The following is a 19,684-nucleotide window of genomic DNA, read 5'->3' as shown; positions in this document are numbered from 1 at the left end:
TGGAGAGAGGCAGTTAGCGACAGACAGGCCGACAGACAGTTAGCGACAGACAGGCAGGCAGACAGTTAGCGACAGACAGGCAGTTAGCGACAGACAGTTAGCGACATACAGGCAGGCAGGCAGGCAGTTAGCGACAGGCAGGCAGACAGGCAGGCAGATAGCGACATACAGGCAGACAGATAGCGGCAGACAGGCAGACAGTGACATACAGGCAGACAGATAGCGGCAGACAGGCAGGCAGACAAACAGTCTGCCTGCCTGTTTTTACAGGCAGTAAAAAACAGTGGTTGGGCTGACCGACCTGGTTGTGTTGTGCTACTGCTGCCTGGGCCTGGGCCTGAGCAAGAGCCTGGGCCTGAGCAAGAGCCTGGGCCTGAGCAAGAGCCTGGGCCTGAGCAAGAGCCTGGGCCTGGGCCTCCTGCAGCTGCTGCTGTTGTTGTACCAGGGCTGCCAGCTCAGCCTGAGTCAACACAATGGGGATGGTGGTGGTCTGATGGCCACCGTCTCCCTCATCTGGAAGGGGGAGAAATGACACTGCTAAAACACCAACGATTCTCTCTCCAGTCCGACCACACACATCTGGTTAAAAACAGTCAATCTGTTAGCCTTCCCGGGGACTTCATCAGATGTGCCAGCGTCGGGAATTTAACAAATCTGTAACGACCCCCTGCTGGTTCTACATCAGGGCCCGTATTCATAGCGTCTCAGAGTAGGATCAGGTCCCCTCCTGTCCAAGTCATCTCATTCATTTTTATTTTAAAAAGAATAAACTGATCCTAGATCAGCACTCCTACACAGATACTTTGTGTAAACAGGCCCTGGTGCTGGAGCAGTAGGACCTAGTGGAGCAGTAGGCCCTAGTGGAGCAGTAGGACCTAGTGGAGCAGTAGGCCCTAGTGGAGCAGTAGGACCTAGTGGAGCAGTAGGACCTAGTGGAGCAGTAGGCCCTAGTGGAGCAGTAGAACCTAGTGGAGCAGTAGGCCCTAGTGGAGCAGTAGGCCCTAGTGGAGCAGTAGAACCTAGTGGAGCAGTAGGACCTAGTGGAGCAGTAGAACCTAGTGGAGCAGTAGGCCCTAGTGGAGCAGTAGGCCCTAGTGGAGCAGTAGAACCTAGTGGAGCAGTAGGACCTAGTGGAGCAGTAGAACCTAGTGGAGCAGTAGGACCTAGTGGAGCAGTAGAACCTAGTGGAGCAGTAGGACCTAGTGGAGCAGTAGGCCCTAGTGGAGCAGTAGGACCTAGTGGAGCAGTAGGACCTAGTGGAGCAGTAGGCCCTAGTGGAGCAGTAGAACCTAGTGGAGCAGTAGGACCTAGTGGAGCAGTAGGACCTAGTGGAGCAGTAGGCCCTAGTGGAGCAGTAGAACCTAGTGGAGCAGTAGGACCTAGTGGAGCAGTAGGACCTAGTGGAGCAGTAGGCCCTAGTGGAGCAGTAGGACCTAGTGGAGCAGTAGAACCTAGTGGAGCAGTAGGACCTAGTGGAGCAGTAGGACCTAGTGGAGCAGTAGGCCCTAGTGGAGCAGTAGAACCTAGTGGAGCAGTAGAACCTAGTGGAGCAGTAGAACCTAGTGGAGCAGTAGGACCTAGTGGAGCAGTAGGCCCTAGTGGAGCAGTAGAACCTAGTGGAGCAGTAGGACCTAGTGGAGCAGTAGAACCTAGTGGAGCAGTAGAACCTAGTCCCCAGTCTGTCTTTCTCTACTTCCTCATGACAGCCTGTATAGCCAGGGTCTGTCTGTCTCTCTCTCTCTCTGTCTGTCTGGCTGTCCGGCTCTCAGTCCACCCATCTATGTACTCACTCATGACAGCGTGCTGTGCGGCCTGCAGGACAGCCTGTATGGCCTTGGCCTGGGCGTTAGCCTCCTCAGTAGCAGCGTGTTGTGCCGCCTCCTCGGCTGCAGCGGTAACAGCCAGCTCCTCGGGGGTTAAACCCGTCACCATCAGGGTTTGCTGGCCCCCAGAGCCACCTTCAGACATCAGCTCTGCAGGAAGTCCCTAGACAACACGATCGAGACAAAAGGGGGAAATTGTTGAGGACAATTCAATATATTCACACATCTTGACGACGAAACAACATGTCTGCTCAGAAATGAAGTGTACCTCCTGCTCCCCCTGGTTCTGTTCCTCCATGCCCTCCACATGGACATGTATCCCAGCTGCAGCAGCCTCCTCCAGGGTCACGACCCTCACTGTGCCCTCTGGGAGAGAGTCGGTCTGCATGGCCTCCTCTTCCACTTCGGCCCCCGATGCCACCGCCTCGGACGACCCAGACATTGATGAGATCTCCTGGAGAATATAGAAGAGAAAGAGTCAAGGAGAGTGAGAGCAAGAGAGAAGGAGAGCAAGAGAGAGAGGAGAGCGAGAGAGAGAGGAGAGCGAGAGAGAGAGGAGAGCGAGAGAGAGAGGAGAGCGAGAGAGAGAGAGGAGAGCGAGAGAGAAGGAGAGCAAGAGAGAGAGGAGAGCGAGAGAGAGAGGAGAGCGAGAGAGAGAGGAGAGCGAGAGAGAGAGGAGAGCGAGAGAGAGAGGAGAGCGAGAGAGAGAGGAGAGCGAGAGAGGAGAGCGAGAGAGGAGAGCGAGAGTGAGAGAAGGAGAGCAAGAGCGAGAGAGAGAGGAGAGCGAGAGAGAAGGAGAGCGAGAGAGAGAGGAGAGCGAGAGAGAGAGAGGAGAGCGAGAGAGAGAGAGGAGAGCGAGAGATGGAGAGCAAGAGCGAGAGAGAGAGGAGACCGAGAGAGAAGGAGAGCGAGAGAGAGAGAGCGAGAAGGAGAGCGAGTGAGAGAAGGAGAGCGAGTGAGAGAAGGAGAACGAGAGCGAGAGAGAGAGAAGGAGAGCGAGAGAGAGAGAAGGAGAGCGAGAGAGAGAGAAGGAGAGAGAGAGAGGAGAGAGAGAAGGAGAGAGAGAAGGAGAGCGAGAAGGAGAGCGAGAAGGAGAGCGAGAGAGAGAAGGAGAGCGAGAGAGCGAGAAGGAGAGCGAGAGAGCGAGAAGGAGAGCGAGAGAGCGAGAAGGAGAGCGAGAGAGCGAGAGAGAGGAGACAGAGAGAGAGAGAAGGAGAGCGAGAGAGCGAGAAGGAGAGCGAGAGAGAGAGAGAGAGAGAGAAGGAGAGCGAGAGAGCGAGAGAGAGGAGAGCGAGAGAGAGAAGGAGAGCGAGAGAGCGAGAAGGAGAGCGAGAGAGCGAGAAGGAGAGCGAGAGAGCGAGAAGGAGAGCGAGAGAGAAAGGAGAGCGAGAGAGAGAGAAGGAGAGCGAGCGAGAGAGAAGGAGAGCGAGCGAGAGAGAGAGAGAAGGAGAGCGAGAGAGAAGGAGAGCGAGAGAGCGAGAGAGAAGGAGAGCGAGCGAGAGAGAGAAGGAGAGCGAGAGAGAAGGAGAGCGAGAGAGAAGGAGAGCGAGAGAGAAGGAGAGCGAGAGAGAAGGAGAGCGAGAGAGAAGGAGAGCGAGAGAGAAGGAGAGCGAGAGAGCGAGAGAGAAGGAGAGCGAGAGAGAGAGCGAGAGAAGGAGAGCGAGAGAAGGAGAGCGAGAGAAGGAGAGCGAGAGAAGGAGAGCGAGAGAAGGAGAGCGAGAGAGAGAGAGAGAGAGAAGGAGAGCGAGCGAGAGAGAGGAGAGCGAGAGTTACTAAAACTTACTGGGTGGTTTGCACCAACATTGTTTAAATTAATTTTAGGTTAAGGTTAAATTAATATCAGTTTAATAGTTAACCCATGTTGGTGCTACCCACCCATGATGTCCAAAATAAATGGTCTTTAACAGTCTATAGTGCAGAGAACGACTGTGGGGCTCAAACCAGGGATGCCCTAACCCCCAAGGACACTAACCCTAACCCCCAAGGACAAGGACACTAACCCCCAAGGACACTAACCCTAACCCCCAAGGACACTAACCCTAACCCCTAAGGACACTAACCCTAACCCCCAAGGACACTAACCCTAACCCCCAAGGACAAGGACACTAACCCCCAAGGACACTAACCCTAACCCCCAAGGACACTAACCCTAACCCCTAAGGACACTAACCCTAACCCCCAAGGACACTAACCCTAACCCCTAAGGACACTAACCCTAACCCCCAAGGACACTAACCCTAACCCCCAAGGACACTAACCCTAACCCCCAAGGACACTAACCCTAACCCCCAAGGACACTAACCCTAACCCCCAAGGACACTAACCCTAAACCCCAAGGACAAGGACACTAACCCTAACCCCCAAGGACACTAACCCTAACCCCCAAGGACACTAACCCTAACCCCCAAGGACACTAACCCTAACCCCCAAGGACACTAACCCTAAACCCCAAGGACAAGGACACTAACCCTAACCCCCAAGGACACTAACCCTAACCCCCAAGGACACTAACCCTAAACCCCAAGGACAAGGACACTAACCCTAACCCCCAAGGACACTAACCCTAACCCCCAAGGACACTAACCCTAAACCCCAAGGACAAGGACACTAACCCTAACCCCCAAGGACACTAACCCTAACCCCCAAGGACACTAACCCTAAACCCCAAGGACAAGGACACTAACCCTAACCCCCAAGGACACTAACCCTAACCCCCAAGGACACTAACCCTAAACCCCAAGGACAAGGACACTAACCCTAACCCCCAAGGACACTAACCCTAACCCCCAAGGACACTAACCCTAAACCCCAAGGACACTAACCCTAAAAGCGTTGACCGTATGTAATAATGTGTAATAATGTCCTTACAGGTACGCAGGGCCCAGGTGTGGGCGTGGACTGAGTAACCGTGGTGACGGCTCTGCCAGATGTCGTCGACGCGCTGGTCTCGGTGGTTGCCGAGGACGACGAGGGAACCTCTGTAGTTCCGTTGTCTCCTTGTGTCGAGTCACCAGGCTGGGCTGGAGGGAGGAGAGACATCCCAACATTATGAATAAAAACGGTCCCCAACAGCAGGACTAAAACGGTCCCCAACAGCAGGACTAAAACGGTCCCCAACAGCAGGACTAAAACGGTCCCCAACAGCAGGACTAAAACGGTCCCCAACAGGACTAAAACGGTCCCCAACAGCAGGACTAAAACGGTCCCCCAACAGCAGGACTAAAACGGTCCCCCAACAGCAGGACTAAAACGGTCCCCAACAGCAGGACTAAAACGGTCCCCAACAGCAGGACTAAAACGGTCCCCAACAGCAGGACTAAAACGGTCCCCAACAGGACTAAAACGGTCCCCAACAGCAGGACTAAAACGGTCCCCCAACAGCAGGACTAAAACGGTCCCCCAACAGCAGGACTAAAACGGTCCCCAACAGCAGGACTAAAACGGTCCCCAACAGCAGGACTAAAACGGTCCCCCACAGGACTAAAACGGTCCCCAACAGCAGGACTAAAACGGTCCCCAACGGTAGGACTAAATCGGTCCCCAACAGCAGGACTAAAACGGTCCCCAACGGCAGGACTAAAACGGTCCCCAACGGTAGGACTAAATCGGTCCCCAACAGCAGGACTAAAACAGTCCCCCAACAGCAGGACTAAAACGGTCCCCAACGGTAGGACTAAATCGGTCCCCAACAGCAGGACTAAAACGGTCCCCAACAGCAGGACTAAAACGGTCCCCCAACAGCAGGACTAAAACGGTCCCCCAACAGCAGGACTAAAACGGTCCCCAACAGCAGGACTAAAACGGTCCCCAACAGCAGGACTAAAACGGTCCCCAACAGGACTAAAACGGTCCCCAACAGCAGGACTAAAACGGTCCCCAACAGCAGGACTAAAACGGTCCCCAACAGCAGGACTAAAACGGTCCCCAACAGCAGGACTAAAACGGTCCCCAACAGCAGGACTAAAACGGTCCCCAACAGGACTAAAACGGTCCCCAACAGCAGGACTAAAACGGTCCCCAACAGGACTAAAACGGTCCCCCAACAGCAGGACTAAAACGGTCCCCCAACAGCAGGACTAAAACGGTCCCCAACAGCAGGACTAAAACGGTCCCCAACAGGACTAAAACGGTCCCCCAACAGCAGGACTAAAACGGTCCCCAACAGCAGGACTAAAACGGTCCCCAACAGGACTAAAACGGTCCCCAACAGCAGGACTAAAACGGTCCCCAACAGCAGGACTAAAACGGTCCCCCAACGGCAGGACTAAAACGGTCCCCAACGGCAGGACTAAAACGGTCCCCAACGGTAGGACTAAAACGGTCCCCAACAGCAGGACTAAAACGGTCCCCAACAGCAGGACTAAAACGGTCCCCAACAGCAGGACTAAAACGGTCCCCCAACAGCAGGACTAAAACGGTCCCCAACAGCAGGACTAAAACGGTCCCCAACAGTAGAACTAAAACGGTCCCCAACAGCAGGACTAAAACGGTCCCCAACAGCAGGACTAAAACGGTCCCCAACAGCAGGACTAAAACGGTCCCCAACAGCAGGACTAAAACGGTCCCCAACAGCAGGACTAAAACGGTCCCCAACAGGACTAAAACGGTCCCCAACAGCAGGACTAAAACGGTCCCCAACAGCAGGACTAAAACGGTCCCCAACAGCAGGACTAAAACGGTCCCCAACAGCAGGACTAAAACGGTCCCCAACAGGACTAAAACGGTCCCCCAACAGCAGGACTAAAACGGTCCCCCAACAGCAGGACTAAAACGGTCCCCAACAGCAGGACTAAAACGGTCCCCAACAGGACTAAAACGGTCCCCCAACAGCAGGACTAAAACGGTCCCCAACAGCAGGACTAAAACGGTCCCCAACAGGACTAAAACGGTCCCCAACAGCAGGACTAAAACGGTCCCCAACAGCAGGACTAAAACGGTCCCCCAACGGCAGGACTAAAACGGTCCCCCAACGGCAGGACTAAAACGGTCCCCAACGGCAGGACTAAAACGGTCCCCAACGGTAGGACTAAAACGGTCCCCAACAGCAGGACTAAAACGGTCCCCAACAGCAGGACTAAAACGGTCCCCAACAGCAGGACTAAAACGGTCCCCCAACAGCAGGACTAAAACGGTCCCCAACAGCAGGACTAAAACGGTCCCCAACAGTAGAACTAAAACGGTCCCCAACAGCAGGACTAAAACGGTCCCCAACAGCAGGACTAAAACGGTCCCCAACAGCAGGACTAAAACGGTCCCCAACAGCAGGACTAAAACGGTCCCCAACAGCAGGACTAAAACGGTCCCCAACAGTAGAACTAAAACGGTCCCCAACAGCAGGACTAAAACGGTCCCCAACAGCAGGACTAAAACGGTCCCCAACAGCAGGACTAAAACGGTCCCCAACAGCAGGACTAAAACGGTCCCCCAACAGCAGGACTAAAACGGTCCCCAACAGCAGGACTAAAACGGTCCCCAACAGCAGGACTAAAACGGTCCCCAACGGCAGGACTAAAACGGTCCCCAACGGCAGGACTAAAACGGTCCCCAACGGCAGGACTAAAACGGTCCCCAACAGTAGGACTAAAACGGTCCCCCAACAGCAGGACTAAAACGGTCCCCAACAGCAGGACTAAAACGGTCCCCAACAGCAGGACTAAAACGGTCCCCAACAGCAGGACTAAAACGGTCCCCAACAGCAGGACTAAAACGGTCCCCAACAGTAGGACTAAAACGGTCCCCCAACAGCAGGACTAAAACGGTCCCCCAACAGCAGGACTAAAACGGTCCCCAACGGCAGGACTAAAACGGTCCCCAACAGTAGGACTAAAACGGTCCCCCAACAGCAGGACTAAAACGGTCCCCAACAGCAGGACTAAAACGGTCCCCAACAGCAGGACTAAAACGGTCCCCAACAGCAGGACTAAAACGGTCCCCAACAGTAGGACTAAAACGGTCCCCCAACAGCAGGACTAAAACGGTCCCCAACAGCAGGACTAAAACGGTCCCCAACAGTAGAACTAAAACGGTCCCCAACAGCAGGACTAAAACGGTCCCCAACAGCAGGACTAAAACGGTCCCCAACAGCAGGACTAAAACGGTCCCCAACAGCAGGACTAAAACGGTCCCCAACAGCAGGACTAAAACGGTCCCCAACAGTAGAACTAAAACGGTCCCCAACAGCAGGACTAAAACGGTCCCCAACAGCAGGACTAAAACGGTCCCCAACAGCAGGACTAAAACGGTCCCCCAACAGCAGGACTAAAACGGTCCCCAACAGCAGGACTAAAACGGTCCCCAACAGCAGGACTAAAACGGTCCCCAACGGCAGGACTAAAACGGTCCCCAACGGCAGGACTAAAACGGTCCCCAACGGCAGGACTAAAACGGTCCCCAACAGTAGGACTAAAACGGTCCCCCAACAGCAGGACTAAAACGGTCCCCAACAGCAGGACTAAAACGGTCCCCAACAGCAGGACTAAAACGGTCCCCAACAGTAGGACTAAAACGGTCCCCCAACAGCAGGACTAAAACGGTCCCCCAACAGCAGGACTAAAACGGTCCCCAACAGCAGGACTAAAACAGTCCCCCAACAGCAGGACTAAAACGGTCCCCAACAGTAGGACTAAAACGGTCCCCCAACAGCAGGACTAAAACGGTCCCCCAACAGCAGGACTAAAACGGTCCCCAACAGCAGGACTAAAACAGTCCCCCAACAGCAGGACTAAAACGGTCCCCAACAGTAGGACTAAAACGGTCCCCCAACAGTAGGACTAAAACGGTCCCCCAACAGCAGGACTAAAACGGTCCCCAACAGCAGGACTAAAACAGTCCCCCAACAGCAGGACTAAAACGGTCCCCAACAGCAGGACTAAAACGGTCCCCAACAGCAGGACTAAAACGGTCCCCAACAGCAGGACTAAAACGGTCCCCAACAGCAGGACTAAAACGGTCCCCAACAGCAGGACTAAAACGATAATGGGTGGTCGACCATCCTCCTGGAGAGATAATGGGTGGTCGACCATCCTCCAGGAGAGATAATGGGTGGTCAACCATCCTCCAGGAGAGATAATGGTGGTCAACCATCCTCCTGGAGAGATAATGGGTGGTCGACCATCCTCCAGGAGAGATAATGGGTGGTCGACCATCCTCCAGGAGAGATGATGGGTGTTCAACCATCCTCCAGGAGAGATAATGGGTGGTCAACCATCCTCCAGGAGAGATAATGGGTGGTCGACCATCCTCCAGGAGAGATAATGGGTGGTCAACCATCCTCCAGGAGAGATAATGGGTGGTCAACCATCCTCCTGGAGAGATAATGGGTGGTCAACCATCCTCCAGGAGAGATAATGGGTGGTCAACCATCCTCCAGGAGAGATAATGGGTGGTCAACCATCCTCCAGGAGAGATAATGGGTGGTCGACCATCCTCCAGGAGAGATAATGGGTGGTCGACCATCCTCCAGGAGAGATAATGGGTGGTCGACCATCCTCCAGGAGAGATAATGGGTGGTCAACCATCCTCCAGGAGAGATAATGGGTGGTCAACCATCCTCCAGGAGAGATAATGGGTGGTCAACCATCCTCCAGGAGAGATAATGGGTGGTCGACCATCCTCCAGGAGAGATACTGGGTGGTCGACCATCCTCCTGGAGAGATAATGGGTGGTCGACCATCCTCCTGGAGAGATACTGGGTGGTCCACCATCCTCCAGGAGAGATAATGGGTGGTCCACCATCCTCCAGGAGAGATAATGGGTGGTCGACCATCCTCCAGGAGAGATACTGGGTGGTCGACCATCCTCCTGGAGAGATACTGGGTCTTCTCATACACATCCGCTCCAGTTTTTCAAGGTCCGATTGAAGCAGCTCATTTCTAAAATGTAGTTTGAGGGGAAATGCACACCCATTATCTCTCCTGGAGGATGGTGGACCACCCATTATCTCTCCTGGAGGGTGGTGGACCACCCATTATCTCTCCTGTGCAGCAATGTTCCAACATCTAGTGGAAAGCCTTCCCAGAAGAGTGGAGGCTGTTATAGCAGCAATGTTCCAACATCTAGTGGAAAGCCTTCCCAGAAGAGTGGAGGCTGTTATAGCAGCAATGTTCCAACATCTAGTAGAAAGCCTTCCCAGAAGAGTGGAGGCTGTTATAGCAGCAATGTTCCAACATCTAGTGGAAAGCCTTCCCAGAAGAGTGGAGGCTGTTATAGCAGCAATGTTCCATCATCTAGTGGAAAGCCTTCCCAGAAGAGTGGAGGCTGTTATAGCAGCAATGTTCCAACATCTAGTGGAAAGCCTTCCCAGAAGAGTGGAGGCTGTTACAGCAGCAAAGGGGGGGACCAACTCCATATTAATGCCCGTGATTTTGGAATGAGAAGTTGGACGAGCAGCTGTCTATGTAAACTACATGACCAATAGTATGTTGATTTTTATTTGATTAATAAAATATTTAAAAACGGTGCATAAATTAATTACATGAACATAAATGACATAAAATTAATATCCATGACTTTTCCGATTTGATCATTTTCCATAACTTTTCCAAACCTGGGGTAAAAAAAAAACACATTTTCAAATACAATAACTTTCCCAGGATTTTCATAACTTTACGAACCCGAATCTGTCAACTTGAAGAAAGCGACGGGTTACAGACACAGTCATGCTCAGTGGATAGATAACAGTAGGTCCTACCTGTGGTAGCTGTGTTGGTCGTCCCCGTCTCGTGTGTTTCACACGGCGGATTGGAACACACTCTCTGGACCGTCCCCGTCCCCGCCAGGTTGGACGTAGTCTGAGATGGGGTGTTGGTGGTCCCCGTCTCGTGCGTTTCACACGGCGGATTGGAACACACTCTCTGGACCGTCCCCGTCCCCGCCAGGTTGGACGTAGTCTGAGATGGGGTGTTGGTGGTCCCCGTTTCGTGTGTCTCACATGGCGGATTGGAACACACTCTCTGGACCGTGCCCGTTCCCGTCCCCGCCAGGTTGGACGTAGTCTGAGACGGGGTGTTGGTGGTCCCCGTTTCGTGTGTTTCACACGGCGGATTGGAACACACCTTTTGCACGGTCCCTGTCGTCTGCCCGTTGCCCATACTGGAGTTGTCCTGCATCGACGTAGTGGTAGTGCCAGTCTCGTGTGTTTCACAAGGTGGACTGGAGCAGACCTGTGTGTCGCTGCTGCCTCCAGCTCCGGCCTCAGTGGGGCTTGTCTGGTGTGTTTCACAAGGTGGATTGGAGCAGACCTGTGTGTCGCTGCTGCCTTCAGCTCCGGCCTCAGTGGGGCTTGTCTGGTGTGTTTCACAAGGTGGATTGGAGCAGACAGGAGAGGTGAGGGGGGATCCTCCTCCTCCAACACCACCGGATGACTTGCTCTGGTTATCTGAGGACGAGGAGCTGAGCGTCATGCCCATCTTGTCAGAGCCCATGTTAGAGCGTGCGGTGGTCGAGGTGTAGGTAGTCCCTGTTCTCAGAGTCTCCGGTCGTAGCACCCCGGGCACAGAGCTGGCACCAGAGACAGACGACGGGGAGAGGGCTCCGGAGGAGGGGGGCGGAGAGGACGGGGGATCAGACCCGCCGGTGTTGTCGATTACGCAGGAGCCTTGTTGTTGTTGCTGGTTGGATCCCATGTTACAGCTGGCGGTAGTCTGGGTGTTGGTGGTACCTGTATCGTGGGTCTCTGACGGCGGGTTGGTGCACACCTGCTGTACCTGGCCCATGTTGGAGGACGCCGTCGTTTGAGTATTGGTGGTACCGGTATCGTGGGTCTCTGACGGCGGGTTGGTGCACACCTGCTGTACCTGGCCCATGTTGGAGGACGCCGTCGTTTGAGTATTGGTGGTGCCGGTTTCGTGGGTTTCACACGGCGGGTTTGAACACACCCTCTCCACCCCACCATTACCAGTCATGTTAGCGGAGGCTGTGGTCGCTGTATTGGTAGTGCCAGTCTCGTGGGTCTCGCAGGGGGGGTTCGAGCAGACCAGGGTCACGGTGCCTGGGTCGCCTGCCTCGGGCTGGGTGGAGGAGGGGTCGGCGGAGGTGGGGGAGGACAGGATGGAGACAGGAAGGTCATGGACAGGCTGAGCCTCCACACCGCTAGGTGTAGTGATTAAGGTCACCTGTGTGGCTTGGCCTCCTGCCTGGAGGACAAAGACACAAGAGGTCAATAAAACAACTTAATACAATTCAATCTAGCCAATAAAATGAAGAAACATTTCTATAAAATGGAATTCAATCATTCCGAGTGTTATGTTTTCATGGTGGCATGTCAGAACAGAAAAATGGTTTTCTACAGAAGCACTGCAACGTCTCCCGGACGTATCAACGTCAGCTTGGCGTCTCTCGGACGTATCAACGTCAGCTTGGCGTCACCCGGACGTATCAACGTCAGCTTGGTGTCTCCCAGGTGTATGCCACCAGGACAAGCCTAGCAGCAAATTTAAAACGGAAGTCCACCCATTCCAAGTATTAATGACGACAGTGTGCACCTGTACCAAACGGGACTGACATAGGTGGTAGATAAGACACTAAGGCTGCATTTACACAAGCAGACAATTCTGATCTTTTTATTCACTAATTGGACTCTTGACCAATTAGATCAGCTCTTTTGCCAATAAATCGGGCAAAAGATCAGAATTGGGCTACCTGTGTAAATGCATCCTACGTCATCTACATAAACTGTACCTGTGCTGCGGAGACGGTGACCTGTCCAGGCAGGGTCGTCATGGTGCCCAAGGTGGTGATAGGAGCAGCGGTGGTAACACTTCCTCCTGCCAGGCTGGTCGACACTGTGCCAGTCACCGTACCCAACGTAGTCACACCTGTTCAGAGGGAGAACATTGATTTATGAATTGATTGACGGCCATTGGTAGCGCTAACAGACTGGTACCCGGGCTAGTGTAATGGGCCTGATGCTGCATAACAGCACACGCTAAAGCATGACAGTGACTGTTGATGATTCAATGTGTCACTTAACTAAATCATATTTTAGTAGCGTAACTAGACATGAGTAGCAAAGCTGTGATGAGATTATCAGTGAGCTCCTTACCCGTGGTTCCCTTGACGACCAGGGTGGTGACGTTAGGTTTGACACCGGAAACCGTTACCGGGGAGACGAGACGTACACCTCCCATGGGGACGGTCCGTAAAATAGTTCCGGGTTGTCCGGGGGCACCCTTCAGTACCACCTGGTAGAAACATAATAATAACAGCCTGTTAAGATACATTTACACCTTATATACAGTAAAATAGTCCCGGGCTGTCCTGAGGCACCGTTCAGCACCACCTGATAGAAACAGAGAATGTATACATGCGCAAGATAGGAAATATATTATTTCCTTGAGCAAGGCTCTTAAGTGTTATATGAAAAATAATGTCATATTTTTAAATGTATAACTGGCTTAATGTTGCTGGACCCCAGGAAGAGTAGCTGCTGCCTTGGCAACAGGAACTAATGGGGATCCATAATAGACCCCAGGAAGAGTAGCTGCTGCCTTGGCAAGAACTAATGAGGATCCATAATAAACCCCAGGAAGAGTAGCTGCTGCCTTGGCAGGAACTAATGGGGATCCATAATAAACCCCAGGAAGAGTAGCTGCTGCCTTGGCAGGAACTAATGGGGATCCATAATAAACCCCAGGAAGAGTAGCTGCTGCCTTGGCAGGAACTAATGGGGATCCATAATAAACCCCAGGAAGAGTAGCTGCTGCCTTGGCAGGAACTAATGGGGATCCATAATAAACCCCAGGAAGAGTAGCTTCTGCCTTGGCAGGAACTAATGGGGATCCATAATAAACCCCAGGGAAGAGTAGCTGCTGCCTTGGCAGGAACTAATGGGGATCCATAATAAACCCCAGGGAAGAGTAGCTGCTGCCTTGGCAGGAACTAATGGGGATCCATAATAAACCCCAGGAAGAGTAGCTGCTGCCTTGGCAGGAACTAATGGGGATCCATAATAAACCCCAGGAAGAGTAGCTGCTGCCTTGACAGGAACTAATGGGGATCCATAATAAACCCCAGGAAGAGTAGCTGTTGCCTTGGCAGGACCTAATGGGGATCCATAATAAACCCCAGGAAGAGTAGCCACTGTCTTGGCAGGAACTAATGGGGATCCATAATAAACCCCAGGAAGAGTAGCTGCTGCCTTGACAGGAACTAATGGGGATCCATAATAAACCCCAGGAAGAGTAGCCGCTGCCTTGGCAGGAACTAATGAGGATCCATAATAAACCCCAGGAAGAGTAGCTGCTGCCTTGGCAGGAACTAATGAGGATCCATAATAAACCCCAGGAAGAGTAGCTGCTGCCTTGACAGGAACTAATGGGGATCCATAATAAACCCCAGGAAGAGTAGCCGCTGCCTTGGCAGGAACTAATGAGGATCCATAATAAACCCCAGGAAGAGTAGCTGCTGCCTTGGCAGGAACTAATGAGGATCCATGATAAACCCCAGGAAGAGTAGCTGCTGCCTTGACAGGAACTAATGGGAATCCATAATAAACCCCAGGAAGAGTAGCCGCTGTCTTGGCAGGAACTAATACAAATCCTTAATAAATACAAATAACCACAATTGCTCTCAATCCAGGGTTCTGCAGTACGGCTGACACCTCTCAGTGTGTGTATGTGTATATCTGGGGTTGTTGTGAAAGGCAAAAGGCAAATATTAATTCGAACCAATGGACAATAATTCAGGTGCTGGATGGAAAAACAAATGTGGAACAAATAACGTGTCCACAACATAAGGCCAGACACCAATTTAGAAATTCATATTAAATTCATATTAGTATTTTCAAAAAAGTAAAAACAAAAAAAATGTAAAAAAACATATATTTTGTTATATTTTCTTCAGTTTATCATCAACATTTGAATGCATTTTATCTACTGTAAAAAATCAAATCATTTCAAAAGCTCACATTTAAATGACATAATTTAAAAGCCCATTTCATAGTGTTACTAAATATACTGTAGTGAGGTTTGTAACTTACTCTGAAGCGTTAGTGACTGGGTCTAAATAGGCATTTGGGCGTCTAAATTCAGTGTCTTAGTTTCTAACCCTCATAGAGTCTAAGGGGTTCTACTAAGCGAACAAATGGAATCGTTATAAAATGGTCATATCAAGGATCATTTAACCCCTTATTTTAGGCACTAAACTAATCTCCACATAATCTTCCATTCATTTTTTTTTCAACTGGTACCCGGGACCTTCAGATGAGTCTCGTGAGCATCCTAGAACCGACATGTACGTGTTTGTGAGAGAGTCTCACCTTTCCACAGACGGGTCATATTAGTGTGCAGGCCAAACTGTAGTGACGCTACAGACAGAAGTTGGCAGAAGTTATACCGTCCTGTGTCGTGTGTGTGTGTGTGGGAGGGGGGGTGGGGGGGGGGGTCGTAGAGCAAAGCCAGCGTGTTCGTGAGAGTCTCATTTTTCCACGGAGGGGTCATAATAGTTTTTGTAGGCCAAACCGTTCAGACGTTTTGGTGTGAGAAGATGAACCCCGCTCTACCTGACATCATTCACTGCAGATGCAGAAGGACGATAAATCGCCGAATTGAGACGCAGCCCATGCAACAACAAAAAATAAGATTGTTTTATGATTGAGACGCATCCCATGCAACAAAAAATAAGATTGTTTTATGTCAATTAGGATTTCCCGCTGGGCCGTGGAAATTGTAGGGAAAGGGTTAACTGACATTTCCCAAAAGTCATGACTCTTCCCACACGCCAAGTCATTTTTCTCAGATTTAGAAGAGTCTGTGTGGTTATCCTTTGATATATTTTACAGACTTACTCAGCGGGAATTTTTGATATGTTGTACATTTTATCTTGAGAATTTTAGATAGAAAGATGAAAAGAAAAGAAAAAAAAAGTTTATTCACAATTTTCTCTGGACAAATCCGGTCCCGGAGCGTATTAACAAAATGAAATCGAAACATTTTGGCTCATCCAGTGTCCGGAAAAATGCATTTGCATGATATGTAGACTATTTAAATCCTTTGACTTTTCCCCACATTTTGTTGTGCTGCAGCTTGAATTTAAAACAGATTAAATTGAGATTTGTCGTCACTGGTCTACACACACACAATACCCCATAATGTCAAAGTGGAATAATGTTTTTTGAAATTTGTAACTAATTAATTTTCAAATGAAAAGCTGAAATGTGATTGAGTGTAGTCTGGCCCAGGAGTGTGAAGGTGAACGGAAAGGCACTGGAACAACGAACCGCCCTTGCTGTCTCTGCCTTGCCGGTTCCCTTCTCTCCACTGGGATTCTCTGCCTCTAACCCTATTACAGGGGCTGAGTCACTGGCTTACTGGTGCTCTTTCACGCCGTCCCTAGGAGGGGTGCGTCACTTGAGTGGGTTGAGTTACTGACGTGATCTTCCTGTCTGGGTTGGCGCCCCCCCTTGGGTTGTGCCGTGGCGGAGATCTTTGTGGGCTATACTCGGCCTTGTCTCAGGATGGTAAGTTGGTGGTTGAAGATATCCCTCTAGTGGTGTGGGGGCTGTGCTTTGGCAAAGTGGGTGGGGTTATATCCTTCCTGTTTGGCCCTGTCCGGGGGTATCATCGGATGGGGCCACAGTGTCTCCTGACCCCTCCTGTCTCAGCCTCCAGTATTTATGCTGCAGTAGTTTATGTGTCGGGGGGCTAGGGTCAGTGTTATATCTGGAGTATTTCTCCTGTCTTATCCGGTGTCCTGTGTGAATTCAAGTATGCTCTCTCTAATTCTCTCTTTCTTTCTCTCTCTCGGAGGACCTGAGCCCTAGGACCATGCCTCAGGACTACCTGGCATGATGACTCCTTGTTGTCCCCAGTCCACCTGGCCGTGCTGCTGCTCCAGTTTCAACTGTTCTGCCTGCGGCTATGGAACCCTGACCTGTTCACTGTGATTACTGTTATTTGACCATGCTGGTCATCTATGAACATTTGAACATCTTGGCCATGTTCTGTTATAATCTCCACCCGGCACAGCCAGAAGAGGACTGGCCACCCCTCATAGCCTGGTTCCTCTCTAGGTTTCTTCCTAGGTTTTGGCCTTTCTAGGGAGTTTTTCCCTAACACTTTGAGATATCAGCTGATGTAAGAAGGGCTTTATAAATACATTTGATTTGACTTGAAATGTCTTGAAACAATAAGTATTCAACAACAATTTGCTTAACGTTGCATGCACTCACTCTGTGTAAATAGTGTTTTAACATGATTTCTGAATGACTACCTCATCCCTGTACCCCACACATACTGATAATTGTAAGGTCCCTCAGTCGAGCAGTGAATTTCAAACACAGATTCAACCACAAAGACCAGGGAGGTTTTCCAATGCCTGGCAAAGGGTGGTGGGTAATACAATTTTAAAAAAGCAGACATTGAATATCCCTTGAAGCATGGTGAAGTTATTAATTACACTTTGGATGTTTTTAATTTTTATTTAATTTTAAATTTTTATAAATACACCCAGTGACTTAACATACAGGTGTCCTTCCTAACTCAGTTGCCAGAGAGGAAGAAAACCGCTAAGAGACTTTAAAAGAGCAATGGCCAACAACCAATTTGACAGAGATTGAATAATTTCTAAAATAATAATGTTAATAATAATAAGCAAATATTGCACAAATCTAGGAGAGGAAAGCTCACAGCTGTAATCGCTGCCAAAGGTGATTCAAGGGTGTGAATACTTACGTAAATTAGATATTTCTGTATTTAATTTTTCAATAACATTTCCCAAAATGTATAAAACCATGTTTTCACTTCGTCATTATGGGCTGTTGTGTGTAGCTCTATTTAATCCATGTTGAATTCTTAACACAATGTGGAATAAGTCAAAGAGGCATAAACACTTCCTGAATGCAACGATATAACCTCATTCACAGATTTATTTGTTTACACAAAAAAAAAAGTTGTACATTTCTGTCTACATTCAACTGGTAAAAGTTGATTGTGATATGATTAGGGGGAAACATGTAGCTATGAGGGTGTGGTGCCTGGCCTTAACGTCTCTCAGGGAAACATGTAGCTATGAGGGTGTGGTGCCTGGCCTTATCGTCTCTCAGGGAAACATGTAGCTATGAGGGTGTGGTGCCTGGCCTTAACGTCTCTCAGGGGAAACATGTAGCTATGAGGGTGTGGTGCCTGGCCTTAACGTCTCTCAGGGGAAACATGTAGCTATGAGGGTGTGGTGCCTGGCCTTATCGTCTCTCAGGGAAACATGTAGCTATGAGGGTGTGGTGCCTGGCCTTAACGTCTCTCAGGGGAAACATGTAGCTATGAGGGTGTGGTGCCTGGCCTTATCGTCTCTCAGGGGAAACATGTAGCTATGAGGGTGTGGTGCCTGGCCTTAACGTCTCTCAGGGAAGTCTTCTTTAGGGATGGCATTTGAAATAATTTCACTATTGGAATAATAATTATGTTTTTTTCTCTCCAGATAGGATTTTTGACTAACTTGGGCGCTTTGCTGTGCAGCCTGAGTAACTCGGGAGAGACGGTGCAGCTCTGCTTGTTGCTACAGCAGGGAGTAGTAGGGGGTCGGGGTGTTTAACATGGGGCTTGTTGCTACAGCAGGGAGTAGTAGGGGTGTTTAACATGGGGCTGGCTGCTACAGCAGGGAGTAGTAGGGGTGTTTAACATGGGGCTTGCTGCTACAGCAGGGAGTAGTAGGGGGTCGGGGTGTTTAACATGGGGCTTGCTGCTACAGCAGGGAGTAGTAGGGGTGTTTAACATGGGGCTTGCTGCTACAGCAGGGAGTAGTAGGGGTGTTTAACATGGGGCTGGCTGCTACAGCAGGGAGTAGTAGGGGGTCGGGGTGTTTAACATGGGGCTGGCTGCTACAGCAGGGAGTAGTAGGGGGTCGGGGTGTTTAACATGGGGCTGGCTGCTACAGCAGGGAGTAGTAGGGGTGTTTAACATGGGGCTTGCTGCTACAGCAGGGAGTAGTAGGGGTGTTTAACATGGGGCTGGCTGCTACAGCAGGGAGTAGTAGGGGTGTTTAACATGGGGCTGGCTGCTACAGCAGGGAGTAGTAGGGGTGTTTAACATGGGGCTTGTTGCTACAGCAGGGAGTAGTAGGGGTGTTTAACATGGGGCTGGCTGCTACAGCAGGGAGTAGTAGGGGTGTTTAACATGGGGCTTGCTGCTACAGCAGGGAGTAGTAGGGGGTCGGGGTGTTTAACATGGGGCTGGCTGCTACAGCAGGGGGTAGTAGGGGGTCGGGGTGTTTAACATGGGGCTTGCTGCTACAGCAGGGAGTAGTAGGGGTGTTTAACATGGGGCTGGCTGCTACAGCAGGGGGTAGTAGGGGTGTTTAACATGGGGCTTGTTGCTACAGCAGGGGGTAGTAGGGGTGTTTAACATGGGGCTTGCTGCTACAGCAGGGAGTAGTAGGGGGTCGGGGTGTTTAACATGGGGCTTGCTGCTACAGCAGGGAGTAGTAGGGGTGTTTAACATGGGGCTGGCTGCTACAGCAGGGGGTAGTAGGGGTGTTTAACATGGGGCTTGTTGCTCCAGCAGGGAGTAGTAGGGGGTCGGGGTGTTTAACATGGGGCTTGTTGCTCCAGCAGGGAGTAGTAGGGGTGTTTAACATGGGGCTGGCTGCTACAGCAGGGAGTAGTAGGGGTGTTTAACATGGGGCTTGCTGCTACAGCAGGGAGTAGTAGGGGGTCGGGGTGTTTAACATGGGGCTTGCTGCTACAGCAGGGAGTAGTAGGGGTGTTTAACATGGGGCTTGCTGCTACAGCAGGGAGTAGTAGGGGGTCGGGGTGTTTAACATGGGGCTGGCTGCTACAGCAGGGAGTAGTAGGGGTGTTTAACATGGGGCTGGCTGCTACAGCAGGGAGTAGTAGGGGTGTTTAACATGGGGCTGGCTGCTACAGCAGGGAG

At 51.0% G+C, this 19,684-nt stretch overlaps 1 protein-coding gene across 4 annotated transcripts in view; it reads right to left on the bottom strand.

Annotated features, from left to right (window-relative positions):
- LOC139543147 (host cell factor 1-like) overlaps positions 1–19,684 on the bottom strand; it is a 51,443-nt gene that overhangs the window by 10,539 nt on the left and 21,220 nt on the right. For all 4 annotated transcript variants that reach the window (XM_071349382.1, XM_071349379.1, XM_071349383.1 and 1 more), the window contains exons 17-23: positions 12,865–13,003; positions 12,501–12,637; positions 10,513–11,956; positions 4,692–4,843; positions 2,092–2,277; positions 1,791–1,986; positions 302–513 (exon numbers count right to left, since the gene is read on the bottom strand). In XM_071349382.1, coding sequence (XP_071205483.1) covers positions 302–513; positions 1,791–1,986; positions 2,092–2,277; positions 4,692–4,843; positions 10,513–11,956; positions 12,501–12,637; positions 12,865–13,003 — 2,466 coding nt within the window. The remainder of the gene's footprint in view (positions 1–301; positions 514–1,790; positions 1,987–2,091; positions 2,278–4,691; positions 4,844–10,512; positions 11,957–12,500; positions 12,638–12,864; positions 13,004–19,684) is intronic.

Source organism: Salvelinus alpinus, chromosome 17 (assembly GCF_045679555.1).
Source record: "Salvelinus alpinus chromosome 17, SLU_Salpinus.1, whole genome shotgun sequence".
Classification (NCBI taxonomy): Eukaryota; Metazoa; Chordata; class Actinopteri; order Salmoniformes; family Salmonidae; genus Salvelinus; species Salvelinus alpinus.
The sequence above is the reverse complement of the archived record's forward strand: the minus strand, read 5'-3'. Positions and strand labels throughout refer to the sequence as shown.